This window comes from Tasmannia lanceolata, unplaced genomic scaffold (genome assembly GCF_043159265.1).
Source record: "Tasmannia lanceolata isolate RefF3 unplaced genomic scaffold, GAP_Taslan_0.1 ptg000011l, whole genome shotgun sequence".
Taxonomy (NCBI): Eukaryota; Viridiplantae; Streptophyta; class Magnoliopsida; order Canellales; family Winteraceae; genus Tasmannia; species Tasmannia lanceolata.
This window is the reverse complement of record NW_027518688.1, coordinates 27,723,236-27,742,843: the sequence shown is the minus strand read 5'-3', so window position 1 is coordinate 27,742,843 and position 19,608 is coordinate 27,723,236. Positions and strand designations below refer to the sequence as shown.

At 38.2% G+C, this 19,608-nt stretch overlaps 3 protein-coding genes across 3 annotated transcripts; 1 reads left to right on the top strand and 2 right to left on the bottom strand.

Annotated features, from left to right (window-relative positions):
• The first annotated feature begins 3,985 nt into the window (after window positions 1-3,985).
• Window positions 3,986-7,001, top strand: LOC143886903 (putative pectate lyase 4). Its single transcript, XM_077391075.1, has 4 exons — window positions 3,986-4,668; window positions 4,764-5,119; window positions 5,471-5,606; window positions 6,155-7,001. Exons 1-4 carry the CDS (start codon window positions 4,216-4,218, stop codon window positions 6,377-6,379), a joined length of 1,170 nt encoding a protein of 389 aa, XP_077247190.1. The 5' UTR covers window positions 3,986-4,215; the 3' UTR covers window positions 6,380-7,001.
• LOC143886904 (ankyrin repeat protein) lies at window positions 6,419-10,520 on the bottom strand. Its single transcript, XM_077391076.1, has 6 exons — window positions 10,291-10,520; window positions 9,935-10,005; window positions 7,487-7,535; window positions 7,304-7,410; window positions 7,070-7,152; window positions 6,419-6,950 (listed from the first exon to the last, which is right to left on the bottom strand). The coding sequence occupies exons 1-6, from the start codon at window positions 10,337-10,339 to the stop codon at window positions 6,698-6,700; spliced, it is 612 nt and encodes a 203-aa protein (XP_077247191.1). The 5' UTR covers window positions 10,340-10,520; the 3' UTR covers window positions 6,419-6,697.
• A 3,104-nt stretch (window positions 10,521-13,624) lies between these two features.
• On the bottom strand, window positions 13,625-17,610 carry LOC143886902 (Cytochrome P450 superfamily protein). The gene is made up of 9 exons (XM_077391074.1): window positions 17,204-17,610; window positions 16,538-16,862; window positions 16,272-16,421; window positions 15,518-15,757; window positions 15,278-15,361; window positions 15,087-15,165; window positions 14,458-14,579; window positions 14,163-14,290; window positions 13,625-13,870 (listed from the first exon to the last, which is right to left on the bottom strand). Exons 1-9 carry the CDS (start codon window positions 17,425-17,427, stop codon window positions 13,762-13,764), a joined length of 1,461 nt encoding a protein of 486 aa, XP_077247189.1. The 5' UTR covers window positions 17,428-17,610; the 3' UTR covers window positions 13,625-13,761.
• Between the last annotated feature and the right edge of the window lie 1,998 nt (window positions 17,611-19,608).

Sequence of the window (19,608 nt, the reverse complement as noted above, 5' to 3'; positions counted from 1 at the left end):
AAATCCCGTGAAGAGGGGCGTGTCAATGCTGATCATGGGTGTGGAGGACAAGTACAAGACCTATGGCCTCCTATCACCCAATTGTAAAAACTGCATTTTCGCGCAGGAGCGTTCATCTGCCGCCCCAGCTTTGGTCTTAAATCCAACCAATCCTATGGACTGTACTAGCAAGATGAGCAATGGTCGTGGAGTCGTTTCTCGCCGGAAGAAAGTGGTGAAGACTATGTTTTTCTATCTCTATGTCCACCCAAATGGACATCTCCAAGGGAATTCACTCAGAGAATTGAGGTTAATAAATGACTGTGTTTCTTAATGAGGTATTTAGGATCAAAGGTTTCCAAGTAGCAATATATATGTGCATGTGTTAGGAATAGTTAGGGATGCAGATTAGTGAGTTTAGAGGGTAAACAGATTTTCTGTCATGTATTGGAAAAGGTTATTCATTTACTATTCAGCTATCTCTATCACATGCTGTGGTTTAAATTCCCATGTTTCTTTTTTACTCTCACAAATATAATAATGAAAGATTGTTCACTAGTTAGAAACTCCATCTGTTAATTTAATTTTTTTGCTACTAATAGGATAGTAATTCTTGGATATTAAATCTGCGACAAGAAGCGAGCGATTCATGAAGCCCTATTGAAAAAAACCTTTACACTAGATGGCTTTGTAGAAATATTTGACAGGAAAAAATGGAAATGATCACTCGCAGAGTAACAGAAAGGAACACACCAAAAGATGCACACACCAAGATTTTGTGTTTTGGCCAAGATGCCTATGTATAATGATGGGAACACAATCTTTTCCTATGAGAAAACAATAAAACAGCCCCAGAAATCACTGTTTTGGCGGGTTATTCTATGGATCGCATTTTAAGGAATTGGACGACGATATTGGTGGGTTCCATTCCAAAGGAAAAGAGGATAGCAAGGTGGATCCCCCTCCACCTAATGTTTCCAAGCTCAATGTCGATGGTTGCTCTCTTGGGGAATCGGAGGAGTTTTTAGAGATAGCAATGGTTCTATCATCTACATTTTCTCTAGGCCAGTTGGAACAACGGACTGTACTGAAGCAGAGGTTCGTACGCTTCATGTCGGCATGAGCTTATGTAGAAATCAAATGGAAGGCAAGTTGGAAGTGTTAAATTTTAAAGTGTATTTTTTGGGAAGCTTTATTTTATTTTTATTTTGAGTGTTGTAGTGAGGGCAAATATGTACTTTTGTGTCCATGGGCATGTTGGTCCTTTTGCCTAGCTTGCACATGTGTGAGCCACACATGTTTGCTCCATCTTTTCCCCCTACCTACCTATTTCAAATTCAAACCTTTACTTGGAACTCCAAACCCACTACTTCCCTAAGCATTTAAGACACCACTTTCCCATATCCACTACCACTTACCTAAGCTATCTTCTCTTTACTTTCCTTGACTAAGCCTATTCTCATAAACTTCATTTTGGTAGAGATTCTCCACAACCTAGACCTCCATTGAAGCTCCATTCAAGCTCTCTTGTGTGCAAGCTTTCCTCTTGAAGCTTCTTCTTTTTATTGTTGTTTATCTTGTAGTGTTGTTCTTTCTATTATACATTGAAGCATATCTTTTTTGGGCATTGTTCTTCTTCTAATTGGTTGTTCATCTTGGGCTAGTGTAAACTTTGGTTTCACTATTTGAGAAGAGGAATTTCCGGTGTTGTGAAATCCGTATTTCTCTATAGGAAGTAGAAGGGGATTCATCGAATGTCATCTCTTGGGTTAAGGGCATGAGCATTGGTCTATGGAGACTAGTTAATTAGTTTTTGGATGAGAGTAGTTCTATGCTTAACGATAGCTTCCTCTTTTTTGTTCATGTTCCTAGAAGTGCAAATGACTTAGCGGGTCGCCTTGCTAAATCAGGTGCTTTGAGGGACTTTTTTTTCTATGGGGCTACTCTCCCCATTGATGTGAATCTGTAATCTCTTATTTATTCATTGAATATAGTGATAATTTCTTCAAAAAATAAAAAAATGAAAACAATAAAACAAGATTACAATGATTTATCCCAAAACCGAAAACCGCAACCCTTTCCCTTGTTTTCTTAAGCCAAGATCATACAAACAAACAAAGAGGAAAGAAGATCCCCTCTTAATTTCTCACCACAAAAAAAAAAAACTCCAAGAAGAAAATTCTCTATTTTCTCCCACTACATAGAATTTCTCCAAGTCTAATACCAGTTCTAGTCCAACTAGTAGACCCCTAGACTCACTCTCCTCTTTCTCTCCTACAATTCCAAATAAGTACTATGCTCCATAACAATTCCAGTTACACTAGCTAACCAGCACAAGGAGAAACCCACGTAATGTGGGAAACAAGACAAAAATCCAACAGTTATTTATTTTTTGAAAATGTTCTTGAAGGACTTGGAGGACCATTTCTTCTTTCACGCGGATTAGTAATCTCTCTGATGTAGTTTCCAAACCTCCACGGACCATCACACACTACAAGACACATTCATCGGTGATGGACTAAATCCGTCGCTAAAGGGTTAAAAATAACAACGGAAAGGAGAACGCGATGGAGTTTGTTTCCTTGATGAATGTGTGTTTTTCTTGCAATGAGACTTGAAGGTTGCACACTAAATGACATTCTTTGATTCGCCTCAACTTCTAGTTTGACATCAAATCTGTAAACAAAAATGCGAGTACTTGTGAGCAGTGCATTTTGCATTGATCAAATTAGATGATTAATTATACTTCACTGCCGATATCTTCTATTATACTTCACTGGGTTGGCGCATTTAATGGCTGCATCGGGCAAAGCATGTGGAAAGCCCTTCCTTTCGCGGTTATTTGGCATCTTTGGAGAGAGAGGAACTGTCGAATTTTCCACAATAAATCCAGAACATGGCAGCATCACGTTCTGGACATTCGCATATCCCTTATTTCATGGCCTCACTGTCGTGCTTGTGTACCGTATCCTATCGGAGTTGCCCTGCGAAATTGGATCGTCATCATTTCGGAACGAAGGCGGTCTTGGAGCATCACCCCATGTTGGGTTCCTCCCCCGGATGGATGGTTTAAACTAAATTCTGACGAAGTTCTATCGGAAATCCTGGAAGAGCCAGTATTGGGGTCATATCAGGGACTCCTCGAGCCACTCCATTCTGTCTTTCTCTGGTTCTGTTGGTGTTTGCGATGCCAATGAGGCTGAGGCAAAGGCTCTCCTCTTTGGTCTAAAATGGGTCACATCTAACAACCTAGGGCCCCTCATGGTCGAAGGTGATTCGGCCAATGCAATTGGGTGGGCTCTTGGAAGGTCGCCTGGCCCGTGGAGATTGTACTGTACGCTGGAGGCTATTCAGGATCTTATCCGGATCATCAAACCTCAGATTGGGCACAGGATGAGATCGGCAAACTCTCACGCCTAAGGAAGGGGTTGATATCTCACCGACACGCATTGTAACTACGGACATTGGGTTATAATTACCCCTGGGTCCTTTGGTGTATTGTTGATCATTGTAACACCTGTGGGGACATCTTGTCCCTCTCTATTTTCAGAATAAAATTATGGTTACCTTTCAAAAAAAATAAAATTAGATGATTAATTAAGAAACCCTTTCAATGAAAAGTTTCCCAAAAAATAGAAATCTAATGACTCACATCGCAATATGGGAATTCTGAATTTAAAAAAAAATAATGTTCTTAACCTAACTAAATATACCCAAATTTATAATAACAAAAAACATTTAATTCATAAAATTCATGATTTTTTTGTTGAAAAATCTCACGTTTTTTATATTTTCATGAATTTGTATGGTTTCTCCAACAAATTTTCTGTTAATCACAGCTTTGTAACTATCCTCCTGTCATCAGCTATGAAACTTTAGAAACAGGGTTGCAATTTTGCAACTCACTATATCTGTACGTGTTAGTTAGATGAGGAGACAGTTAGGATAACCTTCCAACGATCCCGCTAAATTTTCCCACTAAATTTGGGTTCACTCTTAAATTAGAACTCTCAGCCTCCCTCACAAAAAAATCTCCCACCCTCCCACTGAAAAAACAAACCGAAACCTCCCACCCACCCTCTAACTTATCTAAAAACCTCCCAACTTCACAAACAAACACTCCCCTTTTTACCATTGGAGCTAATTCGAGCACTACTCCCATCAACTTCCCCTATAAATACAAACACCCATCTCATCTCCTAATTCACATCCAATCTCAGTTCATCAACACCAACAATGGCCTCTGTTCCTGCCTCCATCCACATCTCTAGGCATTTAGCCTTTTCTCTCCTCCTCGTCCTCTTGTGTAACACTGGCCTCGCTACAAGGACAAGGAGGAGCTCCGGCATGAATGTGATCGACCGATGTTGGCGAAGGAGCCCAAATTGGGCCAGGAATAGGCAACAACTGGCTACATGCTCAGTGGGATTCGCCGGGAAGATGACAAACAACATGGGAAGGGGCGTGCGACATTACACTGTCACAGACCCTAGTGACGACCCAATAAAGCCTCGTCAAGGGACGTTGCGCTACGGTGCAACTTTGATTAGGGGAAAGGTGTGGATAACATTCCGAAGGGACATGCAAATAAAGCTCAAGAAGCCGCTTCTCGTTAGTAGCTTCACAGCCATTGATGGGCGTGGTGCCAATGTTCACATTGCTCGCGGCGCATGCCTCATGCTCTACAGGGTATTCTAGCTCTTCATGACTAAATTAGTTTTAAAAAAATAGCCTCTTTTCAAAAATAAAATCACTTGTTAATATGGATTTTGGATGTTAAGCAGGTGAGGGATGTGATTATTCATGGCCTCCGGATCCACCACTGCCAGAAGCCAATTCCTGGTCCGGTGATCGGCCCAGGATCAAAGATGATGGAACTGGGGACTTCAGGAGGAGACGCAATCGCTCTTGTCAAAGCTACAAAGGTTTGGATTGATCATAACACCCTTTACCGATGCCAGGACGGGCTTTTGGATGTTACACGCGGGTCAACAGATGTGACAATCTCGAACAACTGGTTTAGAGACCATGATAAGGTGATGCTTCTGGGCCACGACGATGGGTATGTAAGAGACAAGAGGATGAGGGTAACTGTCATCTTTAACCATTTCGGTCCAAATTGCATTCAGCGCATGCCAAGGTAATTAACATCTCTAATATCCAAATCTTTCTCCTACCCATTTGCATTTCCAGAGAGCTTAAATAGGAGCTTCCAAAATGCTATATCTCGAAGGAGGTCCGAATACAGACTTCTTTCAATTACGTTTCCTCCCAGACCTGTGTTCAGTGAAAAGTACTCAAGCTTTAGCTCCTCTTTGTTTCAGTTTATATAATCTATAGGTTATGATATTCACACCCATGTTTTGATAAAGCCTGGTTAACACACTTCCGAAATATAAACTATAAGGTCATGAACAAGTAATGAGTAACGAAAAAAAAAATGAAGAGTTGCAATCTAATTCACTAGAACACACAATGAAAAAAATTGCAGGGTCAGACATGGGTATGCTCACATCGCAAACAATTTCTACCAAGGATGGGGGGATTATGCCATTGGCGGGAGCATGAATCCCAGCATCAAAAGCCAAGCGAATCTTTTCATAGCTCCAAAATCTGGCAGCAAATCGGTAAGTTTCTGCTTTAGAATTCCTTAGTTTGTGTGTTCTAATTATGCATGTGTATATAGTTCAAAACAATTGTCTCTGTTTAGAATATACATGTTTAGAATATACATTAACTCCATGTTTTCAATCCATCTAAGAGAGCCAACTTTAAAACCATTAACAATCAAGAAACTCTAAACCATTCTGTTTTTTGGTAAATCCTATTTTTCATGTACATTTTTTAGTGAATAGAGAAAACCAACTTTAATCCTTTGTATTTTTTTTGTGAATCATATTATTCATGTACAATTTTTAGCAAATAGGATTAGAGCGTCTTAGGACTTGTTCGTTTAAGATTATGGCAACTGATGGCGAGTGCCAATCTGGTTATTGGACCCAAATTTAAACGTGATTTTGAGTCCTATAATAGGTTTGGCAGTCACAATCAGTTGTCATAATCTTAAACGAACAAACGAACAAGGTAACATGTCCTAAGACGCAAGGTTTCATTCAAATTGTGTTTATGGGGAAATATTGCGAGGTTTCATTCACGTGGTTTATGAAATACGCAGGTAACATGGAGATTTGGCGGCGAAGGGTCTGGCAGATCATGGAATTGGAGGTCTGTGAACGATATTTTCATTAACGGAGCTCAATTCGAACAAACAGGTTATAGTGGGTCAGTGCGGCCTAATTATAACCGACAACAGAGGTTTGTTGTTGGAGACGCCAAAGCTGTGAGATCATTTACAAGATCTTCAGGTGCTCTTCGTTGCTCCACAAGATCTAGATGCTGATTGGTGTCTATACTAAGAGTGTCCAGTAGCAAAAGGACAAGATCCAAAGTACTAGTTTTTCATTTGATTTCAACACCATATATTGATGTTCAGAAGGAACAGTTTCAAGTTTCATGTTAATGACAGAAAGACAAGAAAATAACATAGTATTATTCTATAACTGTTATAGTTTCCTAAAAGTGGCTAGAGAGATTCATCTGATTTGTTATCAAAACTGAAAAGCTATTTGTACCAAGGGCTTTCCCCATGCATTTCTTTATAAGAACAAACGATACACGGCTAAAGATATAATGTTGAAGAGAACCATACCACTTGCTCCTAATCATCTTCATCTGAACTTCCATAAGTCAAGCCTAGTAAGCTTCTAACAACATTCTCTGGTTTGGTCTCCATTTCTTCGGCATTGCTCGGCATTGCAGAAGAGAGCACTTTCACTGATGTGTGCTCACTTTTCCCATTCATCGGAGTTGGAGCAGGCAAAATTGGGCTTGACGTATTCCCACCAGATGGGCTTGAAACTCTGTGTCGCTTTGGTCTGATTTCCACAATGTTCTTTAAGAGGTCTTGTTGTCTTCACTTCCACAAATTACAAACATGACATATTGAGAGGAAATGATGGAAGCCCAAAAGATTAAGTTAGGGAAACAAATGGGAAAAAGTAGAAAAAATAAAATAAAAGATAATCTGTACCTAATCCCACTTTTTGTCTTGGGTTCAACACGAAGTGGCAAGGGCAGTGATGCAGGCGATGAATCTGCTAAACTTGCTGCTTTGTATTTGATAATTAAGGAAAATGAGATAATTTTGAACAAAAAGATCAGAACAACAGCTACTTTTAGAATACATAGAACCTGAGAAGGCCACAAAGATATCTTTCTGTTTTTTTTTTTTTTTTTTTTTGAATGGTAAAGGCCATAAGGATATCTTAAATGCAGCAAATGCCCGCTTCTCTGTACGCCGCAGAAGGCGTTCAGCATCCTCCTCAGCTTCCATCTGTTCCTTGAGATAGAGCAAATCATCACTGTCCAGAGCTGCATGTAAATCATGCCAAACTTCAAGAACCTGATAGAAAGAAACATTATGAGAGAGACAGAGAGAAGCAAGTACCGCCTCGTCCGTGAAGGTAACCACCACGTTCTCCAGCAACGTCCTGCATCTGCTTGAATCAACCGCCCGGAAGGAAAAGCCAAGATCCCTGTCAGGGCATGTTATCAGGAAATCACTCAAAAGTACTAAATAATACACTTTTTTTTTAAAAAAAAAGTGTCATTCTAAGAATAGAAGACCGGAAACGTACTGCCAAAACTTGGCTCCTTCAATTTTTATCCCTTATTTATGGAGAACAACAAAGAGAGAACAAGATAAGTTCAATGGAACCACGCAAAAACCTTCATTTCATTTCACCTTTATCCATATCTGCTATCACCTTTAAACGAATCCACAATTCCACACTACACATTCAGATATAATATAGGCACAAGCGTAGTGCGTTTTAGACCTCCTATTGAAGTATTTGAAATGAGTAGAATATGGATGCTTCCCCCGATTCATCAAAATGGACAACGATGCCTGTAGAACGGGACAATCAGATTCAGTCCAATTTTGGACGAAGACTCAGTTCCCATGCCTTAGGCCCCTATAGATTCAAACTACAAATCTAGTAAAGTGGAAACATTGTGTAAGATAGATTTTAGAAAACCATAAACATGGTTGGCTAGGAATTTTTAGACTATCTGATGGGGAAGGATTAAAGGCTGGTAATTCATGCCTCGACACTACTCACCTCCAATTTGCTGAAGACCCCTTGCTCTTTAATCTCTTTGGTGTATTAAGCAAGCGTACAATCAGAAACCACTTCTGGGATGCTATGGACTGGTTTCTGGCCTAAGGATTAACTTCTCTAAGAGCAGTGTTGGGAGTATACAGACATACTGATGATGTCTTTGTTGTTGGGAATCCACCGCTAATGAAGCTTTATACTTAGTATTTTTTTATTTTTTTTTGAAATGGTAGGATATATTAATAATAAAGCGAGAACGGAGGAGGTCCTCAATAGAACAAGGAAAAGCAAAAACACATACAGAAATAAAATACAAAGTCAGGGAGGTAGGAAGTCAAACCATTCCAAACCCGACCTACTCCCCATACCTAGCTAGGGAATCTGCATCACAATTTGCAGATCTCTTAACATGTTTAAAAACAATGGAAGAACCTTCAATGAAGTCAGAAATCTCCCAAAATAAGATAAGAATCTCCATGGAGGAACTGCCGAACCCGATAACCACTTAATTACATTTTTTGGAGTCACCCTCCACAATCACCCTATCATAGAGATCTTTCTCTAGTCTCTTGATGCCTAGTATTATATTAGCAATCTGTGAAATTAAAAGAGAATCCACGCACAGAATAGTAGCAGGTGACTGCAATTCCATCATCCTCTAGACTGTTTTTTAAATGGCTCAAGGGCCTTTTTCAGATAGGCCTAATATTATTGAGAGAATATAGAAACCAGAGCAACACCCTCAGATAATTCCCTCCTTGGAACTACCAGTTCTAAGCTAACCCCTCCCCCTTTTAATGACTAATCAATAAGCACAAAAGCATATCCATTTGGATTAGTAACATCATCTATGAGTAAGCTTTCCATTCAAAGGGTGTGGTATCTATAAACCGTACTAAGTGATGTTGATTAAATTGTGTCATGCCTTTATGTGATAAGGTCCAAAAAACTGTCAATCAGCTTTCAATTTATTGCCTGCCTACTAAAATTCTTTGCTTTTCTCTATGCTTTGTTTGGCGGACTACTTTCTACTTTTGATAATGTGATGTCCCTTCCAAATAGATAGCAATCAGAAGTATGAACAGTTATTTTCATCAGTTCAATTTACGAATTATTGAAAGACAAAAGAGGAAGAATCTATTGAGAAAGGAACACTCTAAAAACTCAAATGAAGACTGACAAACTCACTAAATCGAATTGATTAGATTTAAACATCACTAAAGGGGAATTGGTTTCACTAAAACCCAGAGCAATAACTCCATAGATAGAGTGCTCAAAATCGAATACAATTGTAAGCTTTAAAATCTTGATCCAGTACACAAAACAGATTCAAGTTGAGATGCATTTGGGCCCACATCAAACTAGACTTATTATACCTTCGAGAAAGCTAAACAATCAACAAAAATCCTCTAAAGGGAAATCCAGAAAGGTAATTTGCTGGAGAAATAATCCAATGTCTTATGGATAATAATAGGTCTAGCTGACCCAATGAAGACATACAGCAATGAATATATTTTAATATAATCAATTCTATCACCAAAACTACTCTCCAGAAAACCACCAATTAGCAGCTTTCAAATCAGCTGCTCAATGAGATAGATAAACTACAAAAAAATATCTGAATTTCTGATTTCCACATCCAACTGCATCTAAAGATCTTAGAAGAACCCTTTAAATAAAAAATAAAAAAAATCTCCTTTTTTTTTCCTTTTAAGATTTCCGCTTAAGACGAAGAAACATGAAAGAGAGACAAATATGAGGGCCGATTCGCTAACCTTCGCTACCATACGATGAAAAGTGACGTCCTCGTCGTCGATCTTGTCCTTTCCTTTTCCCCATTTCTTATCTGAAAGTCAGGGCTAAACATCAATTACAGTGATGATCATGAAAGCACAGAAGGAAAAAAAGGTAATAATTTAAATTCCTTTTTGTGTATCATTTCCTATGAAATCAAGAAATCAATTCAACAGTCAAGAAAGAGAGAGATAGGAAAAAGGAGAAACAAAATAAAAGACGAAACTTTTAATAAATATTGGGTGGTTGCCATTTCACATTCTGATTCGGAAATCAAGACGACACACATAAAAATTCAAAAACCATTGAAAAACCCCAAAAGGAAGACACAGATAACCTTTGGGGTCGGTGAGATTGGTGTATTCTCGAACTTCTCTTCCTGCCATCGATCGGTGCCGCGTAACTCACATCAAAGCCTCCATTCAAATAACGGAAACAAAACCCTAATTATTTAGAGAACTCCACTATGGAAACTTTAGCCCTGGGGATGAACAAAACCTAACTAGTAAACTGTGAACCCAAGAGTTTACTCCCGGCAATATAATAAAAACGATATCGGATTTTCCTCTATTAAAAGGATATATTGCGCAGTACATACCTGCCCTAATTTCTGTCATGTGCTACTGTTTGGGTCCAACCCCAACCCAACAGGTTTAATCCAATTTCAGCTCTGGTGGAGTCATCGACACGAGGTGTGCATGTTTGGGTCTGGTGGGGTCATGAACCCGAACCCAACAGTTGAGATACTTAATTTTACCCAAATATTTTGTCTACTCAGTTGAGGTGCCTCGGTCTCGAGGTGATTAATTAAAGATTCTATGTGAATCAATACTAAAACCGATCATCCAAGGCTCCAAGCTCATCGAGGCACGCATTATGCCTATTAAGGCCCACCAATAGTAAGTAGTAACTACTTTCCTTTAGGATCAGCATCCAAAGTCGACCCATGGAGGCTCGAGTTCCACCAAGCCCATCGAGGCTCTTCGCTACTTATCTTACAAGCAACATTTTCTTTGGCAACCAGAATCCTTAGACTATATTCAGGGGACATCCGACAATAGCCGGTCACTATCATCAGAAGAGATTCATTATTAGTAGTGTATCAATTGGTGGATTTAATTACATTTGGGGGATATTTTATTGTAATCAAACGTATGTTTATTTTCAATCTACATGCATGTGAGGCGGCATGCTATAATATATCAGATCCAATCTGAAAAGATCTACCGTTGGATTATAGGATGTTAGAAACAGTTAGTTTTTAGTCATGTGTTTTTTCGAATATTAAATCTAAATAGCTTAGGTAGTTAAGCACATGCTTTATATGTGTTTTATGTGAACTACATGTTATGGTGTCTATAAATATAATCTCAAGACACCTAAGATTGTATTGGGTTTTCTCCAATTTTTCTTACATTTCCAGGCCTCAACCCGATCCAACCACCATGACTTGCATTGCACCCCTTGTATGAGAAGAGCTTATACGATGGATGTGATATCATGTAAAGTTGGAGACCTTGTAACTTTGGAAGTTCCCTCCCGCTCTCACAACTTTCTCATGTAGTGTGAGGTTTTTTATATAGTGATACAAGAATGCATAGAGGGAAACCCATGTTTGTAAATAAATATACAAAAAATGGAAAACCCCATTATAGAAACACTCTACATGGATGGGTTAGCATCGATCCTATCTTTAGCACTATTGTCGCTTCCTTAACGTCACCATCTACCTATGTTCTTTCTCTCATCTATTTGCTTAGGATAAACAAACCAACACCCACTTTGTGTTGGGACTTGGGTAGAACTCATTCTTAAAAGCTAATCCGTTAAAGGGAGGGTGTCCAAGCCCTTATACGCCCATCACATCGTTTACTTTTCCGATGTGGGATCTTTGCTTTCGTGTGGAACCCCTAACAATCTCCCCTTGATGCGGAAGGAGCGAGGACAATCTCACCCCTCCACGCGGGAGCATCGTGGGAATTACGAGATCTTCCCCAAGGGATTTTCTCCGTCCTCGAGGGTACACCGGGGTTACCGATATCTTCCCAGAGGGATTTTCTCCATCCTCAAGGGTACACTGCCGTTACCATGCCTCAGCTTCGATACCACTTGTTGGGACCTGGGTAGAACTCACCCTTACAAGCTAGCTGTTAAGGGGAGGGTGCCCAAGCCTTTAGAAGCTCGTCCACATCTCTTTACTTTTCCGATGTTGCTTTCGTGTGGAACCTCCAACACTTTCACTATCCATCAAGGATTTTGACAACATTGTTAAGGGTAGAGGGGAATTTTCTCAGTAATTTAGAAAGGGTCACTAATCCTACATCAAAACATAAATTAGGCCTTGTACATTAGGATTCCATCAAGCTTCCTACTTCTTGACATATAATTTGCTTTATATTTCTCATTTTTCTATGTCACTAGTAGGATTCATTTCTTTAGATAATATTGATCCTTTATAAATTAAATGGGCATATCAATGGACTTAAATTATTCTATTTTAAATGTACTCTATCGATTCCATGGATGGCCAGGTTGTTTGGAAAATCAAGGTTGGTCGTAACTTCTTTGATAGGGAAATTGAAGGGTAGCATAGCTCACAAATATATTGGTTGCGAATTTCATTAACCTCGTGTCCAGGGCCAGAGGCACATATAGCATGAGCGGGGGCATGCCACGCGCCCCCTCCCCCCCTACACACACACATCCAAATGATCATTGCAGGCAAGTGTAAATTCCTGGCTCTGCCCCTGCTCGTGACTATCTTTAACCTCGCCACGCTGGTATGAAACACCATCTTGTCTAACTAGCCTTTTAAATTCCATTTCTTCTGCCTTAGAAGATGACCTTACTCAATAATAGATGCCTAGTGGGTTGTACTTTCACTGTATAAATGAATTCCTATATGAATCCAACTATATTTCTTTTTTCCTTTTTTATTACATAAATCGGTAGACTTGATACCAAATTATCAACACGACCAAAGCGCAAGACTTCCCTCCGGCCGATCACTTGAACACCAAGTTGGTTTTCTTTTTCGACATAAACACCAAGGGAGTTGTGAAAAGAGGTGATCTACTGTTGATCTTGGGTACGATAGAAACACAAGTAAATGGATAAAATAGACGAAAACAAAGACCACTGATGAATGCAATCTAAGAGCTTCTACTCTAAGCAAAGCTTCCAAAGTACACGATGCAATCTAAAACCAATACCTTATATAATGTCTCATTCCTAATCGTGGTGGAAAAAGGTTTACTTGAACACAAAAAATTTTAAATTTTCATTTTACAAAAGAATCACAATTACATGCTTAAGTGCACGACCCAAGCTAGCCGTTCATGGTGCTCACTTGGGCCCACATCGTAATCATAAGAGGTCATAGGAATATACATGGTATAGAGTTTGAGACATAAATAGGGAAGTGATATTTACGCCCCTTTTGATCACCAGGGACACCCAGCGTCAGTGTATCAATGGCAAAAAGGGGGCTCATGTACTTTATGTCAGAAAAATCCAGAGGCTTTGATTGCACAGTACACTAGCAAATGGGTGTCCCTGGTGATAAAAGGGGCTTAAATATCATTTCCCCATAAATAATAAAGGATATTGGCGAATCCCACTAGCATTTATTCTTGACATTATGCCAGTACGAGTCTAATTTCTTCATAAAAGATTAATTGAGGCATTACAAAGATTAATTGCTAATTAATCTCATTTTATTCCTATATTAATCATGATATACAAAATGTAGTATATACTATATAAATACATGATAAATACAAGATTGATTATTATAAAAATGATCATTTCAATTCGTTGAAATCACATCTGGAATCCTGGTTAAGCGGATTTGGAATCCATTCACTAGTCGAGCTGAAGGAAAGAAGGACATCCGATCCTCCTTGAGTTGCTCCCACCTGATCAATGCATCCATAGTAGTATATATAACACGATTAAGAAGGAAAAGAAAAAACACAAAATCTGTTTGCAAAGAAATGGCATTGTTGTTAAATTCATATGGACCCTCAATTAGGAAAAAAGTCAAAAACACAAAATGACCCAATCAACCTGGTATGGGACAGGTTTAAAGGGCCTACTCTAATGCGTTCCACCAGCTCTGGAGCTTTTGGCGTATTGGTCAGGCACCTAATATATTACGAACACAAGAAGCTAGATAGATAAAGAAAAAATGCGTAAGAAGAGAGTAACCTGTATCTAGTCACAAAGTAATGTAGAAAAAGAGCAATTTGAAGTCGAGCTAGTTCAGCTCCTGGGCAAAATCTAGCACCTCCTCCAAAGGGAGCATAAAATGGGCTACTTCTCCAATTCCGCTTTTCCTTCAAATAGAATAAAGTCAGCAAATTAGATGCAAACATGGGTCAAAAGCTCAGATTCTTCATCTTCTACTTTGCACTTGAACTCACGATCCCATTTCATTTTTTCTAGATTTTTTGAAGCCATGATAATCTGCCAAAGAAAATTGATTTGTTACTGTGGAGCTAACCTGGTTCTCAGGATCCATCCATCTCCAGGGATTGAAATCCCGAGCTTCCTTGTAAAAGCCTTCATCCAAGTGGACTGCTGAAAGAAAAGGAACTACGAAACACCCTTTTGGAATAAAAAAATCTGGAAAGCACAAAATAAGAAATTAAGAACAGATCAGATTATTTTCTTCAATTTTATAAAGATGATATTGACAAACAAATTTAAATTGTATTATGTTTTTTTTTAACTTACTACTTGGTGCTTGTGAAACAACCAATTACTCCAAAAGCTTGAGCTGTTAAGAGTTGGAATTATTTAATCATTCATACTTCAACGCTTCGATACCCTCATGTGTGGCACCTCTTTTTTTGGGTTGGCCGTGCATGCAGATTTTTAATTACAAGGATTTGTTGGGTTTTGAACCCTAGGACCTGCTGTGAGGCAATAGCTCTAATATCGCGTGAAACAACCAATTACTCCAGAAGCTTAAGCTGTTAGAGTTGCTGTGAAACTACCAATTTACTCCAAAAGGTTAAGCTGTTGGAGATGGCATTATTTAATCTTTTATACTTTAACAGTTGGTGTTATTACTTCAACAAAGCGCTCCATTAGTAAAACAAGAAGTCAGGATATGATTTCTCTATTTACCTTGATATTCAACATCTTCTTTTGCCTCTCTCATCAACCATATTGCTATGCCTCCTATCCGAAGAGTTTCATTGATAACCTGAACAGATTATTATATTAATTAGGAATTTCACTTTAATTAGCACCCTAAGACTAAGAATTACTAGTTTTACCACTTAATTAAACAACTTAAACAAGATTTGAGAGCGTACACATTGAGTGAACGGCATAGCTTTGTAATCCTCCCAGGTAATCATGTGGCCATTGCAATTGCTTCTTAAGCTATCATGTTCCGCCTATTTGAATAATGGAAATGATGGAAAAGAGGAAGTAGTAGAGTACATGAGTATTTTACATTCATGATTATTTGAAAGCCCATTTATTTTATTTTGTAGAAGTTAGAAAAAAAAAACAATAAAACACATGAAAACATGATATTTTAGCCTTCTTACCACTAGTTGTTTCAGTGCCATGGGACAATGAGTGAGGAAGTAGACGGCGAAAAGCATCGTTTTAGCTGTTGTCTCATTTCCGGCAAAGAGTAAGTTGATGATGAAATCCGCAATTGCGTCGTTTGGCAAGTTTTCTTCTTCCAGTAATCTTCCAAGGACACCATTGCCTACTTCTGATCCAGGTCGTTGCCTTCTAATCTCTATGGTTCGGTTGATCTTACTAATGATAATTTCCCTTGCCTGATAAATTTTACAAGATAAGTGTTTAAGAAACAATGAAACAATTTCTAAATTTTCTAAAGATTTTAATTCACATGCACGAAGAAAAAAATTTAATTAATTTAAGCCTTGAGGATCATACACAAGGCAAAAGTTTGGATCAACGGATTTGAAAGCATACACAAGGAAAAAATGGGCCCCAATAAATGCCTTACTAGTTATTAACCACTTCAATACTCTATTAACCACTTTTCTGACTAGTTATTGAGAGCATCTTGCCAATCATAATTTATAGGGATTTGCTAGGGTCCATCGCAAAAGGCATTTCGCAGTTGGTCTGTCATATTTCAGACCAGTCACCTCGTGAACGGAGACAAAAGCTGTTGTCTCCATTCACGAGGTGGGTGGTCTGACATGCGACAGATCAGCCGCGAAATGCCTTTTGCGACGGATGCTAGCAATTCCCTAATTTATAACAACCTTTGAAAGAAGAAAACTAGAAGAAGGGAAAAAAACGCCTTGAGGATCATATCACCTTCATGGCAGTGTGATATGCAAAACCAGGCAATTTGATTGGAACAGAGAGGCAACCATCAACGAAATCAGAGAACAAGCTTGCCAACTCATTTACTTCAGACTCACTTGATACTCCTAGTAATTGATTAACCATCAGATTAATAGCCACCTGCACACAAATAAAGGTTACAAAACCGAATTATGAAATAATTGAAATGTTTGATTGATATGGAGAGAAATGTTAGTTTTCCACAGAAGGGGAGGAAGGAAAAAGTTATTACTTGCCTTCCTGCAAACATCCTGAAGAAGAATGACTTGGTTGTCCTGGAAGTTATTCAATGTTTGGAGCATTACCGTATGAATATCATTCAAGAAATGGAATTTGAGCTTCTCCAGCCTCATCATGTTCACAGCGATCCCATGAAGTTTCTTCTGTTGCTCTCCTTGTAGGGTGATCAACCCACTTTTCCCTACCAAATCTCTGAAAGACTTTGGATAACATGATTGGAATAACTTTCCCTCATTTTGCATGATAAACCGATTAAAGGTCGGATCTGCTGAAACAACGGCTTGTTTTCCAAACAATCTACAGGAAAATATCCTTCCAAACCTGCCAAAGTAGTATTTAGTTTAGTCAAGGAACTCCATCAACACCCAAAATTGCACTCCACAGCAAAGAGAAGCATTGAGATGCTTAAAATTAACTTGTTGACTGACTCGAAATTTAGGCCAAACTTTCAATTAGTAGCAACAATAAGATATCTATTAGGACAAATTTTCATCTCTTATGATATATTATCAGCTATTTATCAACTAATATATTTACGTAAGTGTAAGAAATCAGGTGTGACCCTGAGAAAAAGCTAAAAATTTAAAGAAAATTTTCGCAATTGGAAGAAGGAGAAATTATATGAGCTCTTTTCCTATGCTTTTTTAGTTCTTTTGACATACCTTTTAACTTGATCTTGGACAAAAGAAGGTGGATGAGAACTCGAAACAGCGAAGTACCAAGCAAGACTATCACCGATTAACGGCCAACCAGTCCCACCTGGCGGCAACTTAGAAGTACTTTTACCGATCCTTTTCGTTCGATTTTGCAGGACTATTGCAAGGGAAATGATGAAGAATAATGTTGTGATTGCATAGGTCCACATAATAAAGTTTTCGTCTCCCATTTTTCGCAGAAGTGGGATAGGAGATCTTCAAAGTCTAAAATTTCTGACTCTTTTCCCCAACCAGGTTTTTCTTGAGACCTGTAAAAGCAAATCATTGAGCAGAGTAATTTATATTCAATCTTCAATACAATGCCACTTGAACTTTTTCATTTTTCCGGAACACGTTACAGCGTTGTCAATGAAAGAGAGGCCTTCCTGATCAATGCGTTGAGATTTTGAATTTTAGACCCACGACGTATTAAGTTTCAAAATAAACTATTCTAGGAAATGATTATTTACTCCTTAAAGATTAATTAATACATCAATATAACAATGATGTGTTCATATTGTATATTAACATCAAATTCTGCAATCACCTATGATTCATATCCACGTCGAGTAAGTCGTAAAATAGATTATTCCAAGAAAAAGTGTCTAATGCTTTGGTGATATAATATTTAATGCATTTCACGCTTGGAAGAAATTAAAATATCTATTCCATTTTTATAGTTTAGACAACATCTAGATGCGATTTTTTCTCGATCATAAAAGAAAACAACAACGACAAAAACAAAAACAAAAACGTCTGAAGAGATCACAGGATTGTTTTAATTTTTTATAAATTTGGTAAAAAAGAAGAAGATCAGCACTAGATTAAAATACTGAACTTCTCTGTCACCTTTCGTATAACAGAAGAGAAAAACTAAATGCAGATTTATTTTTATTTGTTTTTGGCAAAATTAGTGATTAATTGCAGATTGGAAGTGTGTATGATGTTTACAAGATCATAAACGCTTTTAAAATCTCCAAAATTGTCCAAGAATTCAAAAGGAGAGCAAATATAAAGTGATAGCGAAACCATTTTCCAGACCTTGCTATGAAGTGCACTAGCTTTTGGGCTCCAAAAGATGTCTATACTTTCAGTTTCATGAAGTGCATCAATTGGGTCATTTCCTTCCGCATGAAATGTTGTCAGAAGAGTAATTGAAACTCAGAAGAAAGTTTCAAATGACCTTAGATGAGTGCATGAAACAGTAGAATCTACTATATTCTTATGAGTAGCAGATGAAGAATATTAAAAATACTAGGAGTTACTAGAGCTTATCTATAGTTGAAGAGAAGGAGTGTTCTAGGCTCCAACTTGCCTCCTACTTTGAATGCATTAAATTCAAAGCATAAAACCTGGGGATGAGAATTTCGAGCTTAAGTCCCCACAAAACAAGGGAAGAAACGTTGACTGCAACTTCATTTCCACATCCCTTCCTGATTTTAATTCTTCATTTTTTTTTATTAATATTTAAATTTCTAATGTTGTGTAACTTTGACCGGATTTGGTTCTAGATACGGCTAGCTACATTTGGCTTCTTCAGTAGCTTAAGGGCCCATTCGGATACCTCTAAAAAGTATCTGTATGTAACCTCATAAGCAAAATGGTTTTTAAAATAGAGAATGGTGTATCTACTCGATCGAGTCAGCTTAAAATATATTGGGCCCCATATTGTTTGGGTGATGGAAATCATTCATTTGATGGGCCCTCACATAGATAGTTTGTGCATTAAAAATCAGCTCCATAGGATCATCCTAACCCTTCAATTTGTGGAGGTTAAAATGGACGGATATAAACCTTTACAAATCTATCCATTTTTTACCTCCATAGTTCGAAGGGTTGGAATGATCCTAAGGAGCTGATTTTTTGGGCACACACTACCTATGTGAAGCCCTAACAGATGAATGCTTTGGATCATCCAAACAATGTGGGCACGCTGTGTTTCTAACCGACGGAGGGGGATTATATTTTTAAACCTCTTTCTCAGCTTTTCCTTTCCCTTTTGTTTGTCTTCTCCTGAAAGTGACTTTATTTCAGGAAAACACAAAGAAAGGAGGTGGAGAGGGGTTAGGCCTATAGATCAATTGGTTGAGGCTTTGTATCTCAACCTTGAGGTCGTGGGTTCAAACCCAGCTTAACCATTGAGCCCACCAATGCGACGTCACCTATCTACCTTGCTTGTGCATTGCCGGTGCAGATGCTACTAATCACCACAGCTGTTTAGTTCACTATAATTCTCCACATTAATTATTGATGAAGACGAAAGTGGAGAAGGAAGTACGAAAATACTCTTACATAAGTAATTAAGTATCATTTGTATAAGGAAATATATAATTTCTTTGAATAATATTACTATTATCACCGTCATCATCATT